This window comes from Pan troglodytes, chromosome 6, assembly GCF_028858775.2.
Source record: "Pan troglodytes isolate AG18354 chromosome 6, NHGRI_mPanTro3-v2.0_pri, whole genome shotgun sequence".
Classification (NCBI taxonomy): Eukaryota; Metazoa; Chordata; class Mammalia; order Primates; family Hominidae; genus Pan; species Pan troglodytes.
Window position 1 is genome coordinate 164,996,547 of NC_072404.2, and position 25,082 is coordinate 165,021,628.

The 25,082-nt window shown below is 48.2% G+C and overlaps 3 protein-coding genes across 15 annotated transcripts in view; 2 read left to right on the forward strand and 1 right to left on the reverse strand.

The window, feature by feature from the left end:
- ZNF862 (zinc finger protein 862) overlaps positions 1-1,463 on the forward strand; it is a 31,158-nt gene extending 29,695 nt beyond the window's left edge. For both annotated transcript variants that reach the window (XR_001714519.3, XR_008536298.2), the window contains one exon: positions 941-1,463. The gene's annotated coding sequence lies outside the window, so the exon portion shown is untranslated. The remainder of the gene's footprint in view (positions 1-940) is intronic.
- A 2,310-nt stretch (positions 1,464-3,773) lies between these two features.
- Positions 3,774-10,452, forward strand: ATP6V0E2 (ATPase H+ transporting V0 subunit e2). Of its 3 annotated transcripts, none has more exons than XM_003318873.6 (4): positions 3,774-4,024; positions 5,453-5,500; positions 8,575-8,687; positions 9,095-10,452. In XM_003318873.6, the coding sequence occupies exons 1-3, from the start codon at positions 3,774-3,776 to the stop codon at positions 8,666-8,668; spliced, it is 393 nt and encodes a 130-aa protein (XP_003318921.5). In that variant the 3' UTR covers positions 8,669-8,687; positions 9,095-10,452. The 3 variants fall into 3 exon arrangements, with proteins under 3 accessions (XP_003318921.5, XP_024213851.3, XP_054511273.1); XM_024358083.3 differs by having other exon boundaries at positions 3,775-4,024; positions 8,575-8,643; XM_054655298.1 differs by lacking the exons at positions 3,774-4,024; positions 5,453-5,500.
- ACTR3C (actin related protein 3C) overlaps positions 10,338-25,082 on the reverse strand; it is a 340,014-nt gene continuing 325,269 nt past the window's right edge. For 2 of the 10 annotated variants that reach the window (XM_054655287.2, XM_063815791.1), the window contains 3 exons: positions 21,036-21,146; positions 19,578-19,700; positions 17,365-17,454 (listed from right to left, as the gene is read on the reverse strand). In XM_054655287.2, coding sequence (XP_054511262.1) covers positions 19,590-19,700; positions 21,036-21,146 — 222 coding nt within the window. In that variant the 3' untranslated portion in view covers positions 17,365-17,454; positions 19,578-19,589. Of the gene's footprint in view, positions 14,125-17,021; positions 17,455-18,591; positions 18,850-19,577; positions 19,701-21,035; positions 21,147-22,121; positions 22,247-25,082 lie in introns of those variants that run through there. The other 8 variants (XR_010159049.1, XR_010159050.1, XM_054655288.2 and 5 more) reach the window with 8 other exon arrangements.

Here is a 25,082-nt window from a genome sequence, read left to right on the forward strand (position 1 = left end):
CGGAGATACTGATTCGTGGGTTGATCAGAGCCCAGGAGGCACTAAAGGCTCAATGAACATGGTGATCTTTGTGCAAGAGATGTTCCATCAAGGCTTACCTGGCTGGGTGGTAGCTTTTTGGCCTCTGTTGGGGGCTGGGAATCCTTCACCCAAAGCTCATGTTCCCTTTCAAGTCTACAAGTGATCTCTGGTTTGGCAGCAGCATGCACCGTAGGGAGAAAGACAGCCCAGTGCCCCTTAACCCACACTGAGCGCACATAGACCCGTGTCAGTCCTGAAGCCTGACTTGCACCACCCATTTAATGCCCTGGGCTCACCCTATCAATTTGGGACAGCGGGGGTAGGTTGTAAACCTAAGAGAGCTCCAGAAACAGGCAGGGCCTGGCATACAGATAGGGATGTTTATTTCAGGGCAACTTCAGGAGTGCCAAGGGCTGATAAAACAGTGCAATTGTCATAATATGTTTTCCCACTGCCAGGGCCCTTGAAGGAGAAACAGGCTCAACTAGTCACAGAGACAACCATGCTCTGGGTCTAGTTCTCCCTGACCCCACAGGCCAGGAGTGCCCCTATTAGATGGCAAGCAAGCAAGGGGCCAAGGTCCTCACCCAGCAAGACTCCCAGCTCCTAATTCCTTCTTATCACATCCTGGTATAATTCCTTCTACTCATGGCCACCAGAACAATGGGTGGAAGGTAGGTGGTTACATCATTAAATGTCACAGGCCTTATTTGCAAAGACAGAGACATCTGGAGCTGTTGTCCTCACCTCCGACATGTGCCCCGTCTGCAGAGAGCATTAGGATGCATCTGTGGCTCTGAGGTGTGATTTCCTAGGGCCTTCAAGTGTCCTGGGGCTCCTGTTCATTTGCACTGGGGGACACTCAGGGAAGTTTTAAAGAGCCTCTTTCAGTGGCTCCTTCTCCTTCTACCCTTTCTAGGAATTCATCAGCCCCATGAGAAGATGAACGATAGAGATGTCACCAACATCAGGACCCCACTCCCTGGGAGATGTCATGGAAACTTGTCAATCACACCCAAAGCACTCACTGAGGAGCCGTGGCAGAGCAGTCGGTGGCGCCAATACCAACCAGAAGCTGCCAGGGCAGAGGGGAACTGTGAAGCCAGCGGAATGCACAGCTCCACCTCAGGGGACCGGGGTAGGCGGGGCTGTGTCTGGTAACATGCCCTTTGCCTCACATTAGTGCCTCTGAAAATAGTGTCCTCAGCCTGGGCACAAACCCTAGGGGTGAGCTGGGAGTGTGGAGGAGACGCTGGATTAGGAAGAAGTCTCGGCCATGTGTTCTGGCTCTTTTACTGATGAGCTGTGTGGGCCTAGGCAAGTTACTTCACTTCTCTGGGCCTCAGTTTTATCACCTGTAAAGTGATAGGATTGCCTTAGCCTCTAAGATCCCTTTCAGCTAAAAACAAAGTTCTAGAAAATAAATATGTGGTACTGTGGAACTCTGGGGAGCTGTTTGATCAGGTGAACAGTTTACCCATGGAAATAGGGCTCCAGCACAAAGCTGCTCACATCTTCCAGTCACGCTCCAGGGAACAGCCAGGGCTTGGGGGCCCAGATGAGGCTTTAGTGGTTGGAGAAGGAGCCAGTTCCTGGTTTTAATCCCTTCATGGACCTCAGACCATCACAAAGCTGCCAAACAAATGACACAGGCAATCACATGCAAATTAGGACAGAAATGAAACATCAAAGACATTAAAGGAAAAGAGTAAGAGCTGCAGGCTGCTAATATGAGTGGCTGCTCAGACTCAGCAATGTTTTTGGTTCTGGCCAAAGCCAAGACAAAGGAGCAGAGGCAAAGAAGGAAATACATTTCACTTTACAGCTGTCATTTTCTACAGAGGATTTTTTTTTTCCAGAACAAAATTCAAAAAGTCCGTCTTTTTTGAGCTATAGAACTTTCATGGTGATTTTTTTTTTTTTTTTTTTTGAGACGGAGTCTCACTCTGTCCCCCAGGCTGGAGTGCAGGGGCACAATCTCGGCTCACTGCAAGCGCAAGCTCTGCCTCCTGGGTTCACGCCATTCTCCTTTCAGCCTCCAAAGTAGCCAGGACTACAGGTGCCCGCCACCATGCCCAGCTAATTTTTTTATGTTTTTAGTAGAGACGGGGTTTCACCGTGTTAGCCAGGATGGTCTCGATCTCCTGACCTCGTGATCCGCCCGCCTCTGCCTCCCATAGTGCTGGGATTACAGGTGTGAGCCACTGCGCTCAGCCCTCGTGGTGATTTTTTGAAGGCCTGTATGGACATACTCTTAACTCTATCTCCTGGATGCCAAGTGCACCCTTATCCTAGGCCAGTGTTCTCAACAATGTACACACTCTGGATGAGAAAAATAACCATTGTTTACAATCCAGCTAAAATCTCACCTCCTCCAGGGAGTCTTCCTGGATTTCTCCACCCTCTGAATTCTCATAATGGGCATTTGGCTACTTTGATCACAGGGCTCTTAGAACTGCGCTGTCCAGCATTATGATTTTACCAGAATATATCACTCCTCAACTACTTTAGAAACCCCTCGGAGGCTAGGATGGTATTTTATACCTAACAGTTTGGTGTCATCCCACGCCCACCTCCAACTTACATGAATGTTGGAAGGATGGATAGGGAGGTTTCAACTAGAGAACGGAGAAGGGCGGATGTAACTGGTTCTTGATTTCAGAAAACAGCCAGGAGCACACATGGCTGACGGGGTCAGTGCAAGGACAGGCACATTTCCCTTCTGCATCACGTGGGGACTGCGCCTCCCTATGTCATGAAGCCAGGGAATATGTGTGGCCGGCTGCTTGGGGTAGCACTTGTTGCTAGAGATACCGCCTGGAGGCCACTGATCTGTAAAAGGGATCTCTACAGAAGATAGGGATTTTTGATCGCCAGAGAAGAAGGGATATTTGAGATCCAAACGCCGAAGGAGGAAAGCAGGCTCCGTGGTCTCTTCCAGCCCTGATGGAAGAAACTACCGAGCCTTATTATGCTAGGTGCTTTCCACATGCCTATTCATTTGATCCTCCAGCAACCTTGTAAGAAGGGCCATCCCATTTTATATTTAAACAAACCTTAACTACTGACGCAAGGAGTCAAGGATCTAATCCCAAAGCCTCTGCCTGGTTCGCTGCAGATGGATGACCGCGAGGACGCCAGCCCTCCTCCTCCCGCCGGGTCCCTGAACGCCGGCCCGGCCGGTCCAACCTCATTCCGCTTCCCGCCATCGAAACGCGAAGCCCCCGCCTTCCCCCAAACGTCTCAGCGCCGCTGGGGCCTTTCTGGCTGCGCCGCCTCCGACCCCAGGCCCCGGTCCGCGCCCGCCGCTCGGCTAGTCCTGGGAGTGAGGAGAACGCGTGCTGAGGACCCGGCCAGAGGGACAGCGGGGACCGCCCTCCCGCTGCGTCTCTGAAAGCGAGGCCGTTCCTCCCGCGTCCGACCCCCGCGGGGCCGTCAGGTTCGGGGCGGCCCAGGCTGCGGGTCCGCAGGGCGCTTCGGGCCGAGCCGGCGCGGCGCGTGAAGGGCAGGGGACGCCCCGAAAGACCGCTGGGGTGGGACCCCAAGCTCCAGGGGTCTTTGGAAATAAGAATGCGGCGTGACGTTGGCTGTGCGGGCGCGGGGCTGACGCGGACCCTATAACCCATCGCCGAAACCGGGCGGCCGCGCCCCTATTCCTCGGCATTTCTCTCTGTCCGCGGCCCTGCTCAGCCAATCAGCGAGTGGGCTCCTAGGCAGGTCCTGAGTGACAGCGCGGCGGGCTGGATCAGGAGATGCGCGTGCGCGACCCGGCCCGGCTGATCGCTTCGCGTGCTCGACTCCTGTTGCGCATGCTCAGCGCGCTGCCCAGCTGGGGACCCGCGCATCTGCAGCGCCCGCTGCTCGGCCCTGCATCCCGCCTGGGCATCCTGCGCCCGGCCATGACGGCGCACTCATTCGCTCTCCCGGTCATCATCTTCACCACGTTCTGGGGCCTCGTCGGCATCGCCGGGCCCTGGTTCGTGCCGAAGGGACCCAACCGCGGGTAAGGAAAGCGCGCAGGCCCTGCAGACCTCTCCACCCCGGCCCCCTGGCCCGGCTCGCCCCTCCGCCCCGGGGCGGCGGCTTCCTGCTCTGCAGCGAGCGTCCGCAGGAGGGACGCCAGGACCCCGGACGCCACCTCTGAGGTCTCTCTGCACCTGGGTCTCTGACAGCCGGGAACAGGCAGGAGGTGGGGCGAGAGGGCATATCCAGAAGGTAAAGAGGAGAGTGACATTGGAGATGTCTGTCACCCCTCCTGCAGCCAGTAAAGGGCACAAGTGGGCACTGACGCAGTTTCTCCACTCCTTGCTAGCTGTGTGACCTAGAGCCAATATCAAGTCTCAGTTTCTTCATGGGTAAAATGGAGATAATGTCGACTCCTGCCTTAAAAGGCTGCTGTGAGGATGACCTGCGGTAACGCATTTAAAACACCTACCAGTGCGTGACACTTCGTAGGTATGGGATAAGTTTAGCTGGCGTTATTTTTCGAAGGTCCTCTAGCAGATTGCTGCGCCATTCACCAGTTTCTGCTTCATATTATCTTCAGTTACAAAGCACCCTTCCCTTGACTGCATGTTCCCAGAGGCTGGAGTTTGTCCAGTTCACCATTGTCTACTCAGTGCCCAGCCAGGACTGGCACAACCTGCTTAGTAATGTTGAAAAAGGGATCGAGTGCTCCTGTGTCCAGCACCAGCTTGCAGTGCTTTAGATCAAAGATCAAGGGCCTCGTTTGGATTAGGGTTAGCTTTGCCCAAAGGCCGTTTGGACATGTGAGTGCTGCCTTTGTTCTTAAAGACAGGCAGGGTTTGGGATCCCACAGCTTCACTTTGTAAACCATTTTCGTGTCTTGCGTCTCCTGCTAATCTTGGTGAGTTCTTGCTTCAGTTTGACTGAAATTTCTTTTGCTGCACTTGAAGCTTCTGTCTCTGGTCTTCTTTGAGTACATGCAAAGTGGCTAGTCCCTGTTCTCTTTGTAACAACTCACTGGGCCTCAGAACTGGCTCACAGTCTGCCTGCTTCTTGCCCTGTCTTCTAGCCTATTGTTTTCCTTCCCCTTGCTCCATGAATTTTGAATTCTACAGACCACTCCCTGTTGGGTTGCCACAAATGCAGCTCTGTGCAGTGCCTTTCCACAACACGTCTGCATTAAGATGGAGCAATATTGGGTGGTAGAGAAGGGAAATGAAGGGAAGGATTCTTAAGGCAACTTGGATGTGGTCAAGGTTGGCCTCTCTGTGAGGTGACACTTTCAGTTTTTATTTTCTGCCTTGCTATTCTTACCCTGAGTAGAACTCAGCCTCCTGTGTCCAGGAGGCATCAGGAAGGCCAATGGAAAAGAGCTCACACCAGGAGCTCTTCTTGCTCTGGTCCTGGCCAGGCCTTGTGAGGTGCTGGCTGCATTTGTCCTGACCCGTGTCCTCTTCTGCTGCAGAGTGATCATCACCATGCTGGTCGCCACCGCCGTCTGCTGTTACCTCTTGTAAGTACTACTCTCCCCAGCTCAAAGTCAGCCAGTTCCTTTGTCCTCCCTCCTTTCCTCCTCACCCTAGCCTGCTCTTCCTTCTGTCCTGGTAGTAAATGCCTCTTGAAAGGCTGAACCTATAAAACAACAGGAGTGGAGGTGGTGTGGAATGGGAAAGAGAGCAGTGGGCCAGAAGTCATGAACCCTGGGCTCTGGATCTGGCTCTGCCCCCAGAGTTCTGGCCCCCATGGGCTGTAGTTTTCTCACCTGGGCAAGGAAGGAGGCAGGCCACCTCAGTGCTGTCTGTGCCTGACTGGGTCACCTGGAGTGATTGTTCAAACACAGTTTTCAGGCTGCACCCTACACCCATGAAATTACAACTCTCGAGATCTGCACTTGGGAATTCCTGTTGTTCATGAATGCCCCCAGGTGACTGGAATGCAGCCATCTTAGAACCACTAGGTGAGAGGCCAGACGTGGCGGCTCACGCCTGTAATCCCAGCACTTTGGGAGGCTGAGGTGGGTGGATCACGAGGTCAGGAGTTCGAGACCAGTCTGGCCAACATAGTGAAACTCCGTCTCTACTAAAAATACAAAAATTAGCCAGGCCTGGTGGCGCGTGCCTGTAGTCCCAGCTACTCAGGAGGCTGAGGCAGGAGAATCGCTTGAACCCGGGAGACGGAGGTTGCGGTGAGCCAAGATCTTACCACTGCACTCCAGCCTGGGCAACAGAGTGAGAATCCGACTCTAAAAAAAGAACCACTAGGTGAGAGTAAGTCATCAAACTTGGGATAGGTACCCTGGGGATATAGAAGAACATTCCAAGGGACTTGAATACCTGGAGAGTGTGAGGAAATCAGTTTGCAGATCCTCAGTGTCTATTGTTTAGTCTCTTGCTAAAACTGCCATTCATAATAGCCAATCCCTCTTTATTAAAAAAATTTTTTAAAAGGAAAAAGAAAAAGACCCTGCCCCCGCATCCATCCCAATCCTGCGGTTACATTGCTCCATGTTTAGATGATCCTGGCTGCCAACCAAGAGATAAGTTCAAGTTCTAGTTTGTTGGGAGGCCTGTCTCATGGTTAATCAAGCTGCATTAAGGCTGTTGGGTTTCCCATCTTCCTATGTCTTGTACATTATTTTTATGGGTTAAGCTTGGCATCGTTGGGTGTTCTTAATTCAGAATAATCAAAACAGGACAGGTAAAGTGATGAGATGCTCATTCTTTAAGAGGTAACAGATTCTTTTGAAACAACTGGAATATTTTCCAGGGTTGCCAAATTTTTCAAAATACGTAGGACAAAACCCACTTTCAAAAAATTTACTTCATTGATTTCAGATTTGATGTTATCATAGTTAAAATTGTTTTATCTGATTAGGTCATGGATTCTTTATTCCTATTAACCAATTCTCTTAATTTACCTTATGTTTTATTGATTGATTGATTGAAATGGGGTCTTGTCAAGACCCCTGGTCTTGAGACCAGGCCAGTATGGTCTCAAACTCCTGGGCTCAAATGATCCTTCTGCCTCAGCCTCCCCAAGGAGCTGGGATGACAGGTGCACACCACTGCACCCGGCTGTTAACTAATTAGATAATTGACAGGGTCTTACTCTGTTGCCCAGGCTAGAGTGCAGTGGTGGGATCATAGCTCACTGCAGCCTCAACCTTCTGGGCTCAAGCCATCCTCCCACCTCAGCCTAGCTTTGACCACAGGCATGTGCCACCATGCCTGGCTGATTTTTAAATTTTCTGTAGGACAGGGTCTTGCCATGTTGCTAAGGCTGTGCTTGAACTCCTTGGCTTAAGTGATCCTTCCACCTCAGCCTCCTGAGTAGCTAGGATTACAGGTACACGCCACTGCACCCAGAAATGTATAAGCCCTCCTACTGACAAAAACTAAACTTGTTAGAAATAATGATGACTATTAACACATGGTTTAACTTAAACCCACTTTTTTTTTTTTTTTTTTCAAAATTCTTCCTGGACAGAGCATCTCTGAGGCCCTTTCTCTAATGCTATTTCTAGGTCCTTCAGGGCTTGACAAAAGATCCTCATCTGCCCATGGCAGGGCCTCAGAGGGGCTTGTGTTTGGTGGCTGGGAGGGTGGGGGAGACGGGGCCTACACAAGATGTGGGGTAATCCCAAATATCAACTGAATCAACATACGGGAAACAGAAAACACACTGCAAATTGGATGCATACAGGTAGAAAGGTGGGGTCATTCTAAGAAAATGTTACGCTTAGAAATTATATTTACAAAACATAAACTCGGAGAGAATGCTGATGTAAAGGAGGTAACAATTTCTGATGGCTTCCTGGGCGTTAGGTCCTCCTACCTACTGTGAGGGATTCAAAGAGGGAAAATACCGATCCTTCCTGCAGAAACAGACAAAGCAGTGTGGATGTGGTCGTGGGGGGCCCTTCCAGGTCAGGCACTGACAGAGCGTGGGGACCTACTAACCACTGTGGCAAATGAAGTTGGGAGCTTTGTCATGAATGATGGGGCCAGACAGCCACCCACACGCCCAGCAGTGATGACAGGTGGGGCAGGTCCCTGAGGGTTTTCTGGCCTAAGGAACAGAGGTGGCCTGGCAGCAGCCTGAACAGGAGGCCCCTCTCCTGTTCAGCTGAACGTGAGGACCCGTCAGCTCCTCACGTCTTGGGGTAGTTCCTTCTCTCATAAGAGGAGGTGATTCTGATGTGCTGCCCGCCAGGCCTGCCCTGTTCGCTCCCTGGTGCATGGAGCCTGGGGAGCCTGGACAGAGGTGTGTGAGGGCACAGCTGGGAGTCGCTCCCAAAGCGCCCCTGAGGCTGCCTCCCCTCTTCCCTAACCCCAGGTTCAGCCCCAACTCGGGGATCCTGCAGATCTACCGAACATCAAATTAAACCAAAACCAAACCCAGAAGTGCCATACCAACCCCATGTGCCTGCCGGAGTGTGGATGGCTCCCTGGGCCCTTCTTCACCCTGGGAACACAGGCCCTGCCATCTGCTGGGTTGGCCGCATCCAAAATAATATGACCGAGGCCTCCCCTGGGTGTGGGAGGACCCTCCTGTGCCAGGCTCACCATGCTTTGCTGTCCCTGGCAGCTGGCTCATCGCCATCCTGGCGCAGCTGAACCCCCTGTTCGGGCCCCAGCTGAAGAATGAGACCATCTGGTACGTGCGCTTCCTGTGGGAGTGACCTGCCGCCCCCGACCCAGGTACCATGTGGGCGAGGGGTGGGGCAGGTACCGTGTGGGTGAGGGGTGTGGGTGGGGAAGAGGGGAAAGACAAGGCTGTGGTTAGAGTTCTTGTTGGGATTCAGGCATCTATTTATTTCATGAAAAGAAAAGGTGGGGAGGGGACTGAACATCAACTCCCTTCCTGCCTGGCCTGTGTTGGCCACCAGGGATGAAATGGGAACCATGCTCCCAGCACCCCCCTCCCCCATCCTCACAGCGCTTCACCCCAAGGCAAGACCCTAACCTGGGCCCTAACCTGGACGGAGGGAGGGAAAGGGTAAGCTGAGGACTATCTGGGCAGGGGTGAGGGGGCTTTCCAGGGAGGGTTGGGGGCAGTGGAGTCTCCACTGCAAGGCCGGGACCCTTCCATGTGATGTGCTTTTCAGGTGCCCAGCTCTCGGAATGACTGTGGCCCCACTGTCCCTGACAACCCCTTCGTCCGGACCCTCCCCCACACAACTATGTCTGGTCACCAGCTCCCTCCTGCTGGCACCCAGAGACCCGGACCCGCAGGGCCTGCCTGGTTCCTGGAAGTCTTCCCAGTCTTCCCAGCCAGCCCGGGCCCTGGGGAGCCCTGGGCACAGCAGCGGCCGAGGGGATGTCCTGCTCCAATACCCGCACTGCTCTGGCGTTTGCCCTCTTTCCCAAGGAGATGCTGCTGGGGAGCTGGTATGGGTGGGGTCTTTCCCTTTACAGACGGGGCAGATGCCAGGACTCAGCCCATCCTGAGGAGGACACGTGTCCTCATGGAGAGGGTGCTCCGGCCCAGGCGGGGGAGTCGGTGCCCAGTCAGCAGCTCTGCCACCATCCTGCTGGGAACTGGGGGGCCTCTACTGGGTTATAGGCAAGGCCTTTTCTCTGGCATGGAATTGTTAATTTTCTGACACGTCTAGATGTGAAATTTCTGAAAATGTTGAAGCAGAGAAACATTCACACACAAAAAGCAACATAGTCATGTGGGTCCAGATGGCCTCAGTCCTAGATGTTGGCACCCTTTCCTGTGTCTCCTCAGAGTATCCTGTTCTGCCTCCTGCCACCTGGACCTCCCTCAGTGGATGTCTTCCCTCTCCTGACCCCAGCCTGTCAGTCCGAGCACAGTGCAGGTTTGGCTCTGACTTGGGCCTTTGGCTGCAGTGGGGGTGGATTTCAGAGCCTCTCATGGCAGCATCTAAGTGACCAGAGCTGGGATGAGAGAGGGGAAGGGGCAATGTGAGTGGCGCTATGGGACGGGCCAGCCCTGCTCCTGAGCCAGCCCTGCCCTCTGCCCCCTGGCCCTGGGCTCTGTGCTAGGGATGGTGAAGAACGGGGGTGTGCCAGCCTGGCAGGAGTGGGAAGCAACACGCAGGGGTCCTGGACCTCTCCAGCCTTGCCCTCATGCTTACCCGAGCTCCCAGTGTGGTTAGCACAGAGCTCACCCACCTTGCCTGGCTCCCAGCTGGGGCCTGTCCTCACTGGTGCTCCAGGGGAAGAAACGACAGCCTCACTTCTGTATGGACTGCTGATGTGGCCTGCCATCCTGTTCAGCGGGCATTGTCTTTGGAGCAGCAGGAGAATAGGATGCCTCTCACTCACATGCCAGTTCCTGGCTGGCCAGCTGCTCAGGGCTCAGGCTGGGGTCTCCCATTGACATCCTCCCCCTACACTCCCTCTCTGAGCCTCCGTCGCCCCTCCTGTTGGGTAAGGGTGTTGAGTGTGACTTGTGCTGAAAACCTGGTTCATATATAATAAATAATGGTGATGAAAAGATTACTGTTTGGTGACAAAGCCCTGGCCTCTGCCTGTGTGCAGGTCCCCTGCCCCGCCCACCTGAGTCTTGTTTCTCCAGTGGGTGGGTCTGGGGAGGGGAGCAGGGAAGGATTCTGGGAGCTGCAGTTATGAACACAGATATCCAGGACTACTTTCCTGAGATCTGGAGGAAAATCCGGCCCCCTGCTGACTGCCTGGATTCAGCGGAGAACCAGGCCTGGCAGGAAGATCGAGGACTTGTTCAAGTGCAGCTTTGAGCACCACTCGTCTGGGCCCCAGAGGACACAGTGCAGGACTCCTGCAGTGAAGCAGGTCGCCAGAGGCTTCAAAGCCTCCTTCATGAAATAGCCTAGGGCTGGGATCTGCCAGCACGTCTCGCTGCAGGTCCAGTGGGGAAGTGGGCAGAGGGAGCCCAGCCCTCCAGCCCAGCCTGTAGCCCAGGGCAGAGCTGAAAGAACTTCCCTGGAGGGACAGGAGGGTGGGGCGGGACTGGAAGACGCACAATGGAGGCACCAGAGCACTGAGGGCGGAAAGCCAGCTGAGGAGCTTGGATGGATCCCAAGGGCCATGGGAGCCGTGAAAGGGATTTAAAGCAGGGCCGTGACATGGCCAACTGGATTTCTAGCATTATCTCTACAAGCTGCACAGTGGACGGCAGGCTGGTTTGACATCTTTATTAGGGCCCCTGGTGGAAGTGGTGAGGACAGAGAAGCGAGGGGGGAGCTGCTTGGCTGTGACCCATAGAGACCGAGGCTGCCCGTGGTGGGGAGTGCAGCAGGGGCAGGTCTGAGAGTGGCTGTGGGAGCTGAGGTGTTCCTTTGTTTCCTGGTGAGTCGTGTGTGTCCAGGGCACCCGGTGGAAGTGTAGGTAGTGGCTGGCTGGGTGGGGGGGCGGATGGTCAGGAGGAAGATGAGGCTGCAGGAGGCAGAGTTGGAGCCATCGGCATAAATAACCGGTGATCCCTGAGGGGTGCAGGTTGCACAGGGGGTTCAGAGTGAGATAAACCCAGAAGAGAACCCCAAGGAGTGTGAGTTCACGGGGTGGGTGGGTGAAGGTGGCCTGTGGAGGATGCCGGGAGGTTGCAGGTAGCCGGAAGACAACCAGGTGAGTGTCACTCAGGAGGATGAGAGGTTCAACAGGATAGAGTGGTTGAGGTAACACAGACCCCCATTGTCCTCTACCCCCAAGAAGTCAAGGTCAGCTGGCATCTTTGGTGATGGGCAGTAAAGTCAGACTGCAGTGGGCTGGGAGCGAGTGGGCAGGTGGGGGGTGAGAAACACAGTGACCTCAGGATGGGGACCCCGTGGACCCAGTGAAGCTGGACCTGGAAAGACCAAAGGGAGCTAAACAAGGAGGGACCTACTGGGCCCATTTTCCCATGTCGCTGTGGGTCAGCCCTGGGCCTGGGGGAACCACTCTGCCAGTTCCTGCCGCTGCACCTCTGAAGCCACACCCAGCCTGCCACAGGCCCACCATGGGGGCCTCAGGTTCAGGATGCTGAAGATCTGCTTTGGCCCAGCATCTCTGAAGCCACACCCAGCCCGCCACAGGCCCACCATGGGGGCTTCAGGTTCAGGATGCTGAAGATCCACGTTGGCCCAGGATTGGGGTGGGGGGCATGTATCCAAAATGGCTACTTCCTTGTCTCGGCTTCTGCTCTTTGGGTTCTTGCCTTCTGTGATATTGGATTGGTGGCATCTTTAGACACTCTCCCGGGATGTGTGTGGTTGTGGCTGAATTCTCACTGAGCCCCCTGGGTGGCATCCTCTGGGCCTGGGAGGTGGAGTCCTGGAGAGCTGCTCCCTGCTCTCTGGGCAGCCTCTGGACTGCTGAGGGCTGGTAGCTCCTTCCCAGGCAGGGTGGCCTTTCTCACGTCTTCCATCCTTCCTTCCTGTGCAGCCATTCCGGGAGAGAGGAGAGGGTCCCAGAGCTCATGTCCACTCCACTCCCTGGCACGATCTGGTCTCCCACCCTTTGGTGAGGACCGTGTTCCTCCCAGAGGCTTTCCCTCCAGGCCCGAGGTGGGAACCTGCAGGGTAAGTAGGTCTGTCAAAGATAAACTAAGCTGGACCTTAGTTAAAGCTACGAAAACAGATCTTATTCATTAACCACTGACAGGGGAGAAGCTGAGCTCCATTCAGATCTGTGCAGGGGGACTGGACAGTTTAATGGGAGAACGTAGGAGTCGGGAAAGGGCATTCCAGGGCTCAGGAATCATGGGAGTGAAAAATTACAAAGGGCTGTCTGTGTTATTGTGGCCGGGCCAGCTGTGTGTGCCAGCTGGCAGTGATGGAAGTTAGGTTCTGGCCTCCCCCAGAGCCTGGGAGACAGGCCCCATCCTTCCTGATGATGCCATTTCAAAGGACTGGCTCTCAGGCTCTTGAGAAAGACACTCCTGGACACGCACGCATGTACATCTCAAAGGGACGAGGGAAGGCGGTACGACTCTTAAGTGTTTTTAACGTAAATGCTCTAAGAAAGTGAGGGGGTGGTCAGAGGCCTGTTGTCAGGTGTTGGTAGGAACAAACACTAAATGATTTTGACGGCCTTGAGCTTTTTCAGACAGGAACTCAAAGGGTGGCCAGGTGGTCCCAGGGATGCCACTTTGGGCTGCCAGAAGCCATGTTAGGGTGGTCCAGTCTCTTGGTGCAGGGGTTTGGACGCAGTCACTATGTACCCAACTTCTGTTAGAGTTATCAGTTTCAAACCCCACCCGTGCCCCCAACACCATCCCCAATGTGGGAGGCACATCAGTAAATATCAGCCTCTGACACAGATGCTCACGAACCTACACGATGCAAAAAAGCTCTAAAAATGGGCCGTGACGGAGAGCAGGGCAGCCCTGAACCATACCAAGTGGCAGAGCAGGAAGTGGCCTTGGAGGCCACGCTGAGACAGAGGACAAAGCCACTGAGAAAAAAAAGTAAAGGTAACCAAGAAAAGTTAAGCTGCACACAAAGAGTATGGCCAACAGAGGGCAGCGCCTGCGTGCAGGATGAAGTCTCTAGCGAGCCCTCGTCCAATCTGCGCATTGCTGGGGGTGGATGGTGCCAAGGTCAGAGATGGTGGCCCTAGAGTCATAGGCTTGAGCAGGGAGCCACGATAATTCTCCAGACAATACCGCAGCCTGGAGGAAACGCCCTTCAGGAATATTTCATAGTGGCAATGAATGACGAGCATTGAGCCATCATGAGGTGCCAGGCACTGCTTCGGAAACCAAAGGACCATGCCGAAGAGCTCTGTCGTTCTCCACTCTGATCCCAGGCTTCCCGAACCGTCTTCTGGTTCTGTCTTCCCGAACTGTTTCGTACCTCAACATCCCTGAGAGATCTAGCACATTCCATTCTGTAACAGGGACGCCAGAGGTTTTTAGTGGAGGGAGGGAGGGAGGTGCTGCCCCTGCTGGCCATAGGGTCCACGCTCCCTGCAGAAGCCCTCAAAGAGCAGCCGTCAGTTAATTTTGGCTGCTTTGAACAGAAATAGGATAGTTGGTAATTCTGGAACAGTGAGGAGCTGGAGGTGAAGTGAGAGGCGTGGCTAATCTCCTTATCTGTGTGCTGGAAGTGACCTGCTGGTAAAGCTTTGGGCTTCCGGGAATGAAATCAGCTTGCAGGCACCACAGTTTTGCTTGACTTGTAGCACTGGAAGATGAGGGCAGATGACCAGAGTCCTGTGTGGATTTAGGCCACATACTGGGTTAGCAAATCTAAATACGAATCTCTCATTGGGGAAATATTGGTCAAAAGATAGAGAATTTCAGTTAGACAAGAGGAATAAGTCCAAGAGACCTAGTGTGCAGCCCATGGTGATAAAGTGCTCAACAGTGGGTTGTATGCTGGAAATTGATGAGAGTAGATTTCACAAAATGAAAAGTGAGGTAATGCATTTGTTATTAGCTCAATTTAGCCATTTCACAATGTATACACATTTCCAAACATGGTATATACCTACATGTATGCAATTTTTGTCAACTTAAAAAAAAAAGGAATCACTTAAGCCAAACAAAACAACCCATGGAATTCTGGGATGGAAGCCATGTCTCTTGCAAGAGAAGCTCCAGGGATGAAGGAGGCTGGGGCTTTAGCCAGCTCTCCAGCTGCCTCTGCCACAGGCAGACCCACACAGGGCCAGAGTTTGGGAATCATGCGCCGGGTGCAGCCTGCAGTGCTACTTGTCAATGTGGAGTATGGTCTACCTATAACAGAATAATCTGGAATGCTTGAAAGTACAGGTTCCTGGGTCTCACACTGCACCCTATGGGTTTAGGGGATTCTAGACTCCACATTTTAAACCAGCTCCCAAGGGTTTCGGTGCTAACTGAAGCCCTCAAAGACAGGATGTCCAAGCCCTGACACTGTTGACAATTTGGGCTAGATAATTCTTTGGGTTTTTTTGTGGGGGAGGGGGAGCAAGGGAGGGCACTGTTCTTTGCATCCTATGATGCTTAGCAGCACCCCCTCCCTTTACCCACCAGATGCTAGCAGAACCCCTCTCCCTGCTCCTGGCCATGACAACTATAAATGTCTCCAGCCATTTTGAAATGTTCCCTAGGGAAACACCCCTACCATTGAAACCACTGCCCTAGAACCTCAACCCCTCAAGGGATTTCCAAACTTAGTTATCAACCCAGACCCTCGGGAAAGGAGCCTGGGAGGCCCTGAGGGGAGCCGAGTGCCTTCAGCTGGCTTCCCCAGCAGGACTGGAGCTTCTGACCAGGAGACCACACCCCAGCAAGAAGTAAGCCCCCAAGCTGCCAGGGACTTCCAGGTATCAGAGCGGGCACTGATCCCAGCATGAGCTGGTCCCTCTGCGAGCTGGTGCTTCCCAGGAGGCCGGGGGCAGGGAGCTCCGGCACTGCCCCGAGCCCAGTGGAACTTTGTGTTCTCCCTGCAGGCGGCTTCCTGAGCAGGGTGGGCGGACATGGTTGGGATGGATATTCTCAGACCCCTGCAGGACCCCCGCCTTGGCTCCCTAACCTCAGGATTAAGGGCCATGATAGCAGCAAGGGTCTTCCTCCCTCCTGAAATGTCAGCATTTCGTCCTCTGACAAAGACCTGGGACACACTGGGGTGGTGACTTCATCTTCCCATTCTGTGTCCCACACAGCAGGAGCCCCAGGCTCTGCATTCCTGCGGATTCTGCAGCTTCAGTCAGCTGTGATGCCAGGTGCAAAGGCCTGGCCCTTGGCCGGCAGCAATTGATTCAGCAAACATATTTCTCTTTTTTCTCTCTCCCCAGACTCCCAGAAGCAGTTTAACTTTACTTAGCAGCTCAGCTCAGCTTGGAGGTTGAGAGTGCAGAGTCTACAACTGGATCAAATTCCAGCTCTGATGATGATTAGTTGAGTGAAAGTGACTTAATCTTTCTGAGCTTCATTTTTATTGATGAATCAGGATAATATTAGTAGCACCTGCCTCATAGAAGTTGTGCATATGAACTGAGATAATGGACTAAAGTGCTTAACTGGTCGATAAATGCTATTAATTTCATTATATTTACATATTAACTATTTAATTCCATGCCACATTTTATTCTGCCAGGATCTCAGCTTCCTTCCCCTTTTCTGTTCCTGTCATGGTCACCACACTGATGCACCTTGCGGAAGAGAAGGTGGCAAGTGCCCTGTGTGCTTTTATATGTGAGACAGGACCTGACAAATAAGTACTATGAAAAATACCTGGGGCCTGCTTATGTATCTGCATTTTTGTGTTTCCTGTCGAATGTCTTTAATGTATAAATGTAGCATCTTCTCAGTAAAAACACAAATGCTTTTGGAGGACGGGGGGAGGAAGCAGATACTAGAATTGGCATGCTGTTTCTAAAGCCCTCTGGGAAAAACAAACATGTAAGAAATAACCAAGATATTCCTGGAAAAGCAGAGCATTGAGAGGGACACTGGCACTCCAGATACTAAAAAGTCTAAGATAAAGATACCATTTGCAAGGCTACAGAAATGCAAACAGTGGGGCTGGCACATGAACACACAGACGACTCAAGGGGAGAAAATAAGTCCAGAAATAAATTTACAATCAGGAATTAAGAATATGATAAACAGCCAGACACAGTTTCTCACACCTGTAATCCCAGCATTTTGGGAAGCCAAGGCGGGCGGATCCCTTGAGCCCAGGAGTTTGAGACCAGGCTGGGCGTCATAGTGAAACCCTGTCTCCACTAAAAATACAAAAAGTAGTCGAGTGTGTGTAGAGGTGTGAGCCTGTAGTCCCAGCTACTCAGGAAGGCGAGGTAGGGGAAATACTTGAGCCCAGGAGGTTGAGGCTACAGTGAGCAGAGATTGTGCTCCTGCATTCTGGCCTGGGCGACAGAGCGAGACTGACTCAAAAAAAAAAAAAAAAAAAAAAAAAAAGAATATGATAAACATAGCAAACCAAATACATAAGGAAGAGATGAGTAGGGCAATGAACAGTGTCCAGAGTCCCAGCAGCAAAACAAATACAAAATGGAAAGAAACTATAAATGTACTAGAAAAAAATTGGAGAATTTTAAAAATTATCATGTAATAGGGAAGGTCTATCTCAGGGGAAGAAAGAAAAAAAGAAATCCAGAGGCTATGAAGATAAAACTTTATACATTTAACTAAGTTAAAATTTACATTTTCTTCAAGGCAAAAACCATACAAGTAGATAAATGAGCAAATGACACAAAAGAATTCACAGAAGAAGACATATAAAAGACTTTTGAGCATGAAGAGATGCTTAGTCAAGGAAAGCAAATTCAAACAGCAATGTAACCTCCTTATTACCTTATTAACGTGCTTATTACAGAGAGCGAGACTGTGATAACAGACTGTAGGTCTGTGCTGCCTGCTGCAGTGCACCTCCCCATGCTCTTGGTGCTCCCATACACGCCAGGCGCCTTCCAGGTGCCAGCACTGGCTTCCTTCCTGGGCAGCAGGCTGGACGTACCATCAGGAGTTGGTATATAAACTGGCTCCCAGAACTGCCCGTAGTGTCGCTGGCTTGCACATGTCCTGGATGGCCTACTGGGCCCAGAAAAGGTGAAATGTGAGGAGCACACTAATCACAAAATGACCCGAGCCAAGTCGAGCCAATCCTGGGCTAGACTGGCCAAACCCCATGATATGGATTGGCTGTGCCCCCACCCAAATCTCAACTTGAATTGTATCTCCCAGAATTCCCCTGTGTTGTGGGAGGGACCAGGGGAGGTAATTGAATCATGGGGGCTGGTCTTTCCCATGCTATTCTCGTGATAGTGAATACGTCTCAAGAGATCTGATGGATTTATCAGGGATTTCTGCTTTTGCTTCTTCATTTTTCTCTTGCCGCTGCCATGTAAGAAGTGCCTTTTGCCTCCTGCCATGATTCTGAGACCTCCTCAACCTTGTGGAACTGTAAGACCAATTAAATCTTTTTTTTTTCCCCCAGTTTCAGGTGTGTCTTTATCACCAGTGTGAAAACAGACTAATATAGGCCAGCTGATGCAGACATACTAGCCAAAATTAAATGCCTGTTGTTATAAGTCAGTTTTAGGGTGTTTTGTCATGCAGCATTATTGCAGCACACCTGACTGATACAATACTGTTACATACAGATCTAGTTCATTAGTGACATACACTTTCTTTTTCCACCCCCCTATTAATGACCCCTGTGTTACTTCCAGATTAACAAATAGTAAGCATCTTTTATATGTCTTTGTGCACATTTTCTGGAACTTCTCTAGGATATATATCTAGGAGTCAAAGAGCTTTTAATATTACAAGAGATTGCCAAATTTCTCTCCAAAATGATTGTTTCAATTTACACTCAACCAACCTTGTGGCATGAGCCACAGCACCTGGATGGTAGTTGGTTTTAACTTGCATTTCCCTAATAGCTGCTAAGCTTGACTCTTCACCTGTTTATTGGACATTTCGGTTTCCACTTCTCTAATTTGCCTACTCAAATCATTGGCTTGCTTTTCTATGACTTTTTTTGGTCTTTTCCCTATTGATTTATAGAAGTTCTTTATATATTCTTGGCTACAAGTTCCCCTAATCCTAGTGAATCTAGTGCCAGGAACAGGGAAGGAAGGAGGAAGTGGGGAGAGAGGGCAAGATCAGACAGCCTCATTTCTCCTTCTGCTCTTCAAAACCATTGTTGCTGGGCGTGGTGGCTCACACCTGTAATCCCAGCACTTTGGGAGGCCAAGGCGGGTGGATCATCTGAGGTCAGGAGTTCGAGAACAGTCTGGCCAACGTGGTGAAACCCCGTCTCTACTAAAAATACAAAAAGTAGCCGGACGTGGTGGTGAGCGCCTGTAATCCCAGCTACTTGGGAGGCTGAGGCAGGAGAATCGTTTGAACCTGGGAGGCGGAGGTTGCAGTGAGCTGAGATCACGCCACTGCACTCCAGCCTGGGCGACAAGAGCGAAACTCCACCTAAAAAAAAAATAATAATAATAAAAAGAAATTAAAAAAAAAAACCATTGTTAAAAAAATGAAAAGCAAACCACAAACTGGAAGAAACTATTTGTAAAGCATATATCTGTCAAGACTTGTATCTTGAATATATAAAGAACTCATACTTAAACAACATGACAAACCTAAGTTTTAAAAGTGGGCAAATTTGAACTCTTACTTCACAAAAGAAGAACTGCAGCCCTACCTTAGATCATGCACAGAAATAAATTTCAGGAAGGTCAAAGACCTAACCCCAAAGAGCAAAATGTCAAAGTGTTTAAAGTAAATCATAAGAAAATGACTTCCTGACATCAGAAAAGGGAAAAATTTTCTAAATCAGGCTGGGAAAAGATCGCTGTGGTACATATTTATGAAAGATTGGCATCCAGATTATATAAACAACACTGACAAATTAATCTAAAAAATACAGTTGAAAAATTGGCATGTATATTCCCAGCAACTCACAAGGAGGGAAACTTGAGTGGCCAGTCAGTAGGTGAAAAATATACTTAGCCCCATTAGTAATCAGGGAAATGTACATTAAAGTCACAATGAGACATTTCATACTCATCAGATGGGCAAGTTATGTCTGCCAGCACAAAAGGCTGGAGAGGATGGGGGAAATGTAAGTAGGGGTGCAAATGGAGGCAACCCCACCCCATCTCCACAAAAAATTTTTAAAAATTAGCCAGGCTAGTGGCTTCTACCTGTGGTCCGAGCTACTCAGGAGGTTGAGGTGGGAGGATCAACTGAGTCCAGAGTCCGAGGCTGCAGTGAGCTAGGATTGTGCCACAGAACTCCAACCTGGACAACAGAGCAAGATCCCATTTCTAGAAAAATAAAATACAGAGCAAAACAGTAAAATAAAATAAACCACTGTGGATGTACAGAGAAAACAGAGTGGCCTGTGAAACGCAGTAGCCATACTTGGCAATTTCAGCTGTGAAGATACAGCCAGGGAAAAAAAATCAAAGACTGGCTTTAATATACATTAAATACATATATTCATTATAGAGTTATTCCATATTTAATAGTTATTCCAATAACTATTAGCCTTATAGTTCAAATATTTCTTATACCAGATAATTCTTAAAAACACTTCATATCCTAACATCAGAAAGAATTTTATAATTGGATCTGGGACCATTTGACAATGTACTTGCATGAAAAAAAATCCAAACCTAAATTATGCAGGTTTAATACACAGCTTACGTCACATGAAACTGCCCTCTATAAAGCAAGCATTCTGTACATATAATTAATTTTAACTTGATGAAAAGAGCATCTCACAGAAGAAAACATGTAATGTTGAGTAGAACCACTAGAGAACGAGGAGATATTTCTTCTTATTTATCTGTGATGTTTCATTTCATTTGAATGAAATCAGTTAAGTATATAATTAGGGCCCATAACTCAGTTCAGTTTTATTTTACAGTAACATTTAAACCCTAGAAAAAAACAACATCTTGACCTGGTTTCCTCTGCTATAAGTGGCAATAATTACAATCATCTTGCTATGTCTCAAGAAAACTAAAGTAGGCAGTTGGTTTATCCAAATCCATTCCTCCTTCTATTGTCCTTGCTTTTGGAGGCCTGTTTAGCTACTTACCCTCCTCCAGGGTCCAGAACATCAGACAAGTTCTCCTGGTCCCCACCCCAAGGAGAAAGTCTTCAAGAATCTAAACCAGTCACAGTAAATCCATTCCTATTGCTCTAACCAGGTTAGGCATAGGCAGATGGGGCAAATGTGCTGGGAAGGTTTCTGGGAAAGGGTCTCTAAATTCTTAAAAAGTGCAAGGGAAATCTTCTATCTCTGTATGGAAATGTCCAAAGAGGTGATCTAGGAATTTGGCAGCCACCCTGGACCCAGGGGGAACAAACAGAAGAGCTCCAGCTAGTGCCCTAGGCTGCATGTGCAATTCCATCGCTGAGCTGCTAAAACAACAGCCCTAGAGCTGCCTCACTTGGGCTTCCTGTTTGGTGAGCTAACAAGCCCCTTTTTGTTCTGAACATTTTTATTGAGCTTTATTTTCAAAAAAGCAGCCTGATTCATGCACATATCTTTAGAAGAAATTTAAAACGCCCTAGAAAAGAATATCTTCAGTTTAAAATCTAAGCAATTTGGAATTTACAGGAATATATTCCTCTTAGTTCCAGTTACTCACCATTAAAAAATAATGGTCCTCAGGTTCAGCTCGAAGATATTTAAAAACCACTTGCTCCATGAACCTTTCCATAAGATCCCAGTCTTCAATGATTCCATGTCGTATCGGCCACTGGAGGAAGAGAAACCAGAGTTGTCAAGCCTCAGTTCGCAACAATAAGAGCAACAGTTTAACAGTGGCACAGAAGAAACTGTGTTATTACAGAATAAAGGTCTCCTTCTTATTGCAGTTTTTGTTAATTCTTGTAAAGAAACAACAGCATTTGGAAAAAAAAGATTAAGTTACATTATTGTTCATATTCTCCTCCACTCATTTCCACAAACAAAGAATCACCTTAACAATGACACGGAGACAGGCCAGGCACAGTGGCTCACGCCTCTAATCCAACGCTTTGGGAGGCCAAGGCAGGAGGCTCACTTGAGCCCAGGAGTTCGAGACCAGCCTGGGCAACATAGCAAGACACTGTCTCTACAAAAAATTAAAAAATCAGCCAGGCATGGTGGTGCGTGCCTGTAGTCCCACCTACTTGGGAAGTTGAGGTGAGAGGATTGCTTGAGCTCAGGAGGTCGAGGCTGCAGTGAGCCAAGACGGCATCACAGCACTCCAGCCTGGATGACAGAGTAAGACCTATCTCTAAAAAAACAACAACCAAAAATACAATGAGGAACCGATAGAAAACTGCAGCTAATTATCATACAATTGGATCTGGAGCTTAAAAAAAAAAAAGTCTGCTTAAATAACGTTAGTGTTTCTTTTTAATTAACCAATCTGCAATTTTCCCTCATCTGACAGGTTAGTCAACCTGTCAACAATTTTCCAGAGGAGGGGATCTTGCTTTCATGTGTGACCTGGTGTTTCCTGAGTCTATTCTGCATTCCAGGGATCTGTTAATTCCCTTAATTCTCCAATCAAAAATACCCCCATTCAAAACCAACCATCACCACCACCTCTATTCAAACATAAGAATTCAAACATAAGAATAGAAACACATTCTACAACCCGCAATTACAACTTCTAGATGACCATTTTGCATTACTCATCCTACTGCGCTACACTTAGAGAAGCAAACACCTGTCGGAAATTTACCTTTGTAGCATATGTAGGTTTATCGATGGCTTCATCTCCTATGAAAAAGTCAAGGTCATCAACTCCCCTCAACACTCTCCTTTGGGCTTGGTCAACTACCTTTGCTGACTCTCTGATGGCAATACCTTAAAAAAACACACACACACACAGATTTCTATCACTATCCATATCTATTTAAATGATCAAAAGGGATAATATCCTTATATACACACAAGTAAATTTTCATTGTTAGGGCTCCATGGGGGGTGAAGGGTGCTCACAGAAAAGACAATGTCAATGAGTACATAAAATAATACAGAAGCAGGCTATTCTATTCTGGTATGATTTTCAGAATGGGACAAAGGAAATGAGCTGCTCTACTTTTATACTGACAGAAGGTCCATTGCAAAATTTCTCAGTTTTATCTGGAAAAATCCCTCAAGATAGTAAGTGAAATGCCTATACATCAGTAGGTTCCAAATTTAAAATACAATATAGAAGGGGACAAAATTCTGTACAATACAGAAAAGGAGAGTAAACTGAAAAATAATGTCTATAATAAGACTCTACATCACATAGCCTTAAAATGTACTTTTAGTCTTGTTACAGGAAGAAAAAAAGCCATTAAAATTTATCCCATTAAAAGGATAAATTAGAATGTTATTGGTTAATATCTGTAGCCAAAAAAAGTACCATAATCAAATAACTATTACATAAAAATTCCAAATATTAATGGCTTTATAATTCATTATTTTAATAAGATCTTAACCTTAAATATTTGGGAATATACTTAGCAGTAAATAATCATATCAAACTTCACTCCAGAATTTAACAGCTAATGAAATGTGGAGGGCATCACAAAGATTCCATTTTCCATTCAAATTTCTAACTCCTGCTCACACTCTTGAGCTCTCCCATGAGCTATTTTCATCCATCAGGTCTCGACATCAACACCATCTCCTCACTTGAAGGCTTCCTTGACAACCTCCAGTTCTGCACACGTGTTTGATGCTTCCACTGGCCCTTTTATTCCTGCATTAAGGCATTTTTCTGGATGAATTACAATTGTTTAAGATCAGTCTACCAAACTGTAGATTCCTTGACGTCAGATAACATCCATCTTTTACTGTCTCTCCAGTGGGAGGCTCAGATGTCAATAACTAATAATAATAATAATAAAAGTTTACATTTATTGAACACTCTGCTAAGTGTTTCCTTTTGCACACTATTTTATTAAATCCTCACAATAGCTTATGAGACAGGTACTATTATCTGCATTTCACAGAAATGGAAGCTTAACAATCTATCAAGGTCACACAGCTTCTAAGACACAGACAGGATTTGCACCTAAGCAGGCTGCTGGCTATCAGAATAGACATTAGAGAAATATTTGTTAAATTAACATTTTACTCCACTAAAATATTTATTGTGGGTTTGAAAAATGGTCAAACTATACCTAAATAATTCTAACATAAACCTAATTCCATAAATATACTAATGGCTTCTCACTGTCCTTAATGTATTTCTGATGAAAGTACGACTCTGTAGCTATACAAATGTAAGTGCTAGATAAAATTTCTCTGAATCAAAATCTTTGTGACTTACTACACAAAGTGATGTACAGAGTCAGTACAGTCCTTATCAAAATACCAATGGCATCCTTCACAGAAATAGAAAAAATAATCCTAAGTTCACATGGAACCACAAGAGACCCCAAACAGTCAAGGGAATCTTAAGCAAAAAGAAGAAAGCTGGAGGGATCACACTACCTGACTTCAAAGTACACTATAAAGCTACAGTAATCAAAACAGCATGGTACTGGTATAAAAACAGACATATAAACCAGTGGAACAAAGATCCCAGAAATGAATCCATGTATTTACACTCAACTGATTTTACACAACGGGCAAAGTGTAAATGTTACTGGGGAAACTGGATATCCACATGCAGAAGAATGAAAATGAATGCTTATCTCTCAACCATATACAAAAATTAACTCAAAATGGATTAAAGACTTCAATGTAAGACCTGAAACTGTGAAACTATTAGAAGAAAATGGTAAAATGCTTTATGACATTGGTCTGGGCAAGGATTTTTTTGGACAAGACCTCAAGAGCACAGGTAACAAAAATAGATAACTGGAATTACATCAAACTAAAAGTCTTCTGCACAGCAAAGAAAACAATCAACAGAGTGAAGAGACAATCTATAGAATGGGAGAAACTATTTGCAAACTATCTACCTGACAAAAGATTAATAATCGAAATATATGAAGAACTCAAACAGCAATAAAAAAAAACAAATAACCCAAGTGAAAAATGAGCAAGAGACCTGAATGGACATTTCTCAAAAGAAGACATACAAATGGCCAACAGGTATATGAAAAAATGCTCAATATCACTAATCATCGGGGAAATGCAAATCAAACCCACAATATCAATCACCTCACCCCACTGAGAATGGCAATTATCAAAAAAGCAAAAGATAATAAGTGTTGGTGATGATGTGACAAAAAGAGAACCTTTATACACTATAGGTGGGAATGCAAATCAGTAGAGCCATTATGGAAAACAGTATAGAGGCTCCTCAAACAATTAAAAATAGAACTACCATACGATCCAACAATCCCACTATTGGGCATATATCCAAAGGAAATGAAATCAGTATGTTAAAGAGCTATCTGCACTCCCATGTTTACTGTAGCACTATTCACAATAACCAAGATCTGGAATCAACCTACGTGTCCATTAACGGATGAACAGATAAAGAAAATGTGGCTTTATAAACAGTGGAATACTATTCAGCCATTTTAAAAAAAAAAGGAAATTCTGCCATCTGCCCACAACATGGATGAACCTCGAGGGCATTATGTTAAGTAAAATAAGCCAGGCACAGAAAGACAAATATCACATGGTCTCATTCATATGCAGGATCTTAAAAAGTTGATCTCATAGAGGTAGGCTATAGAATGGTGGTTACAGG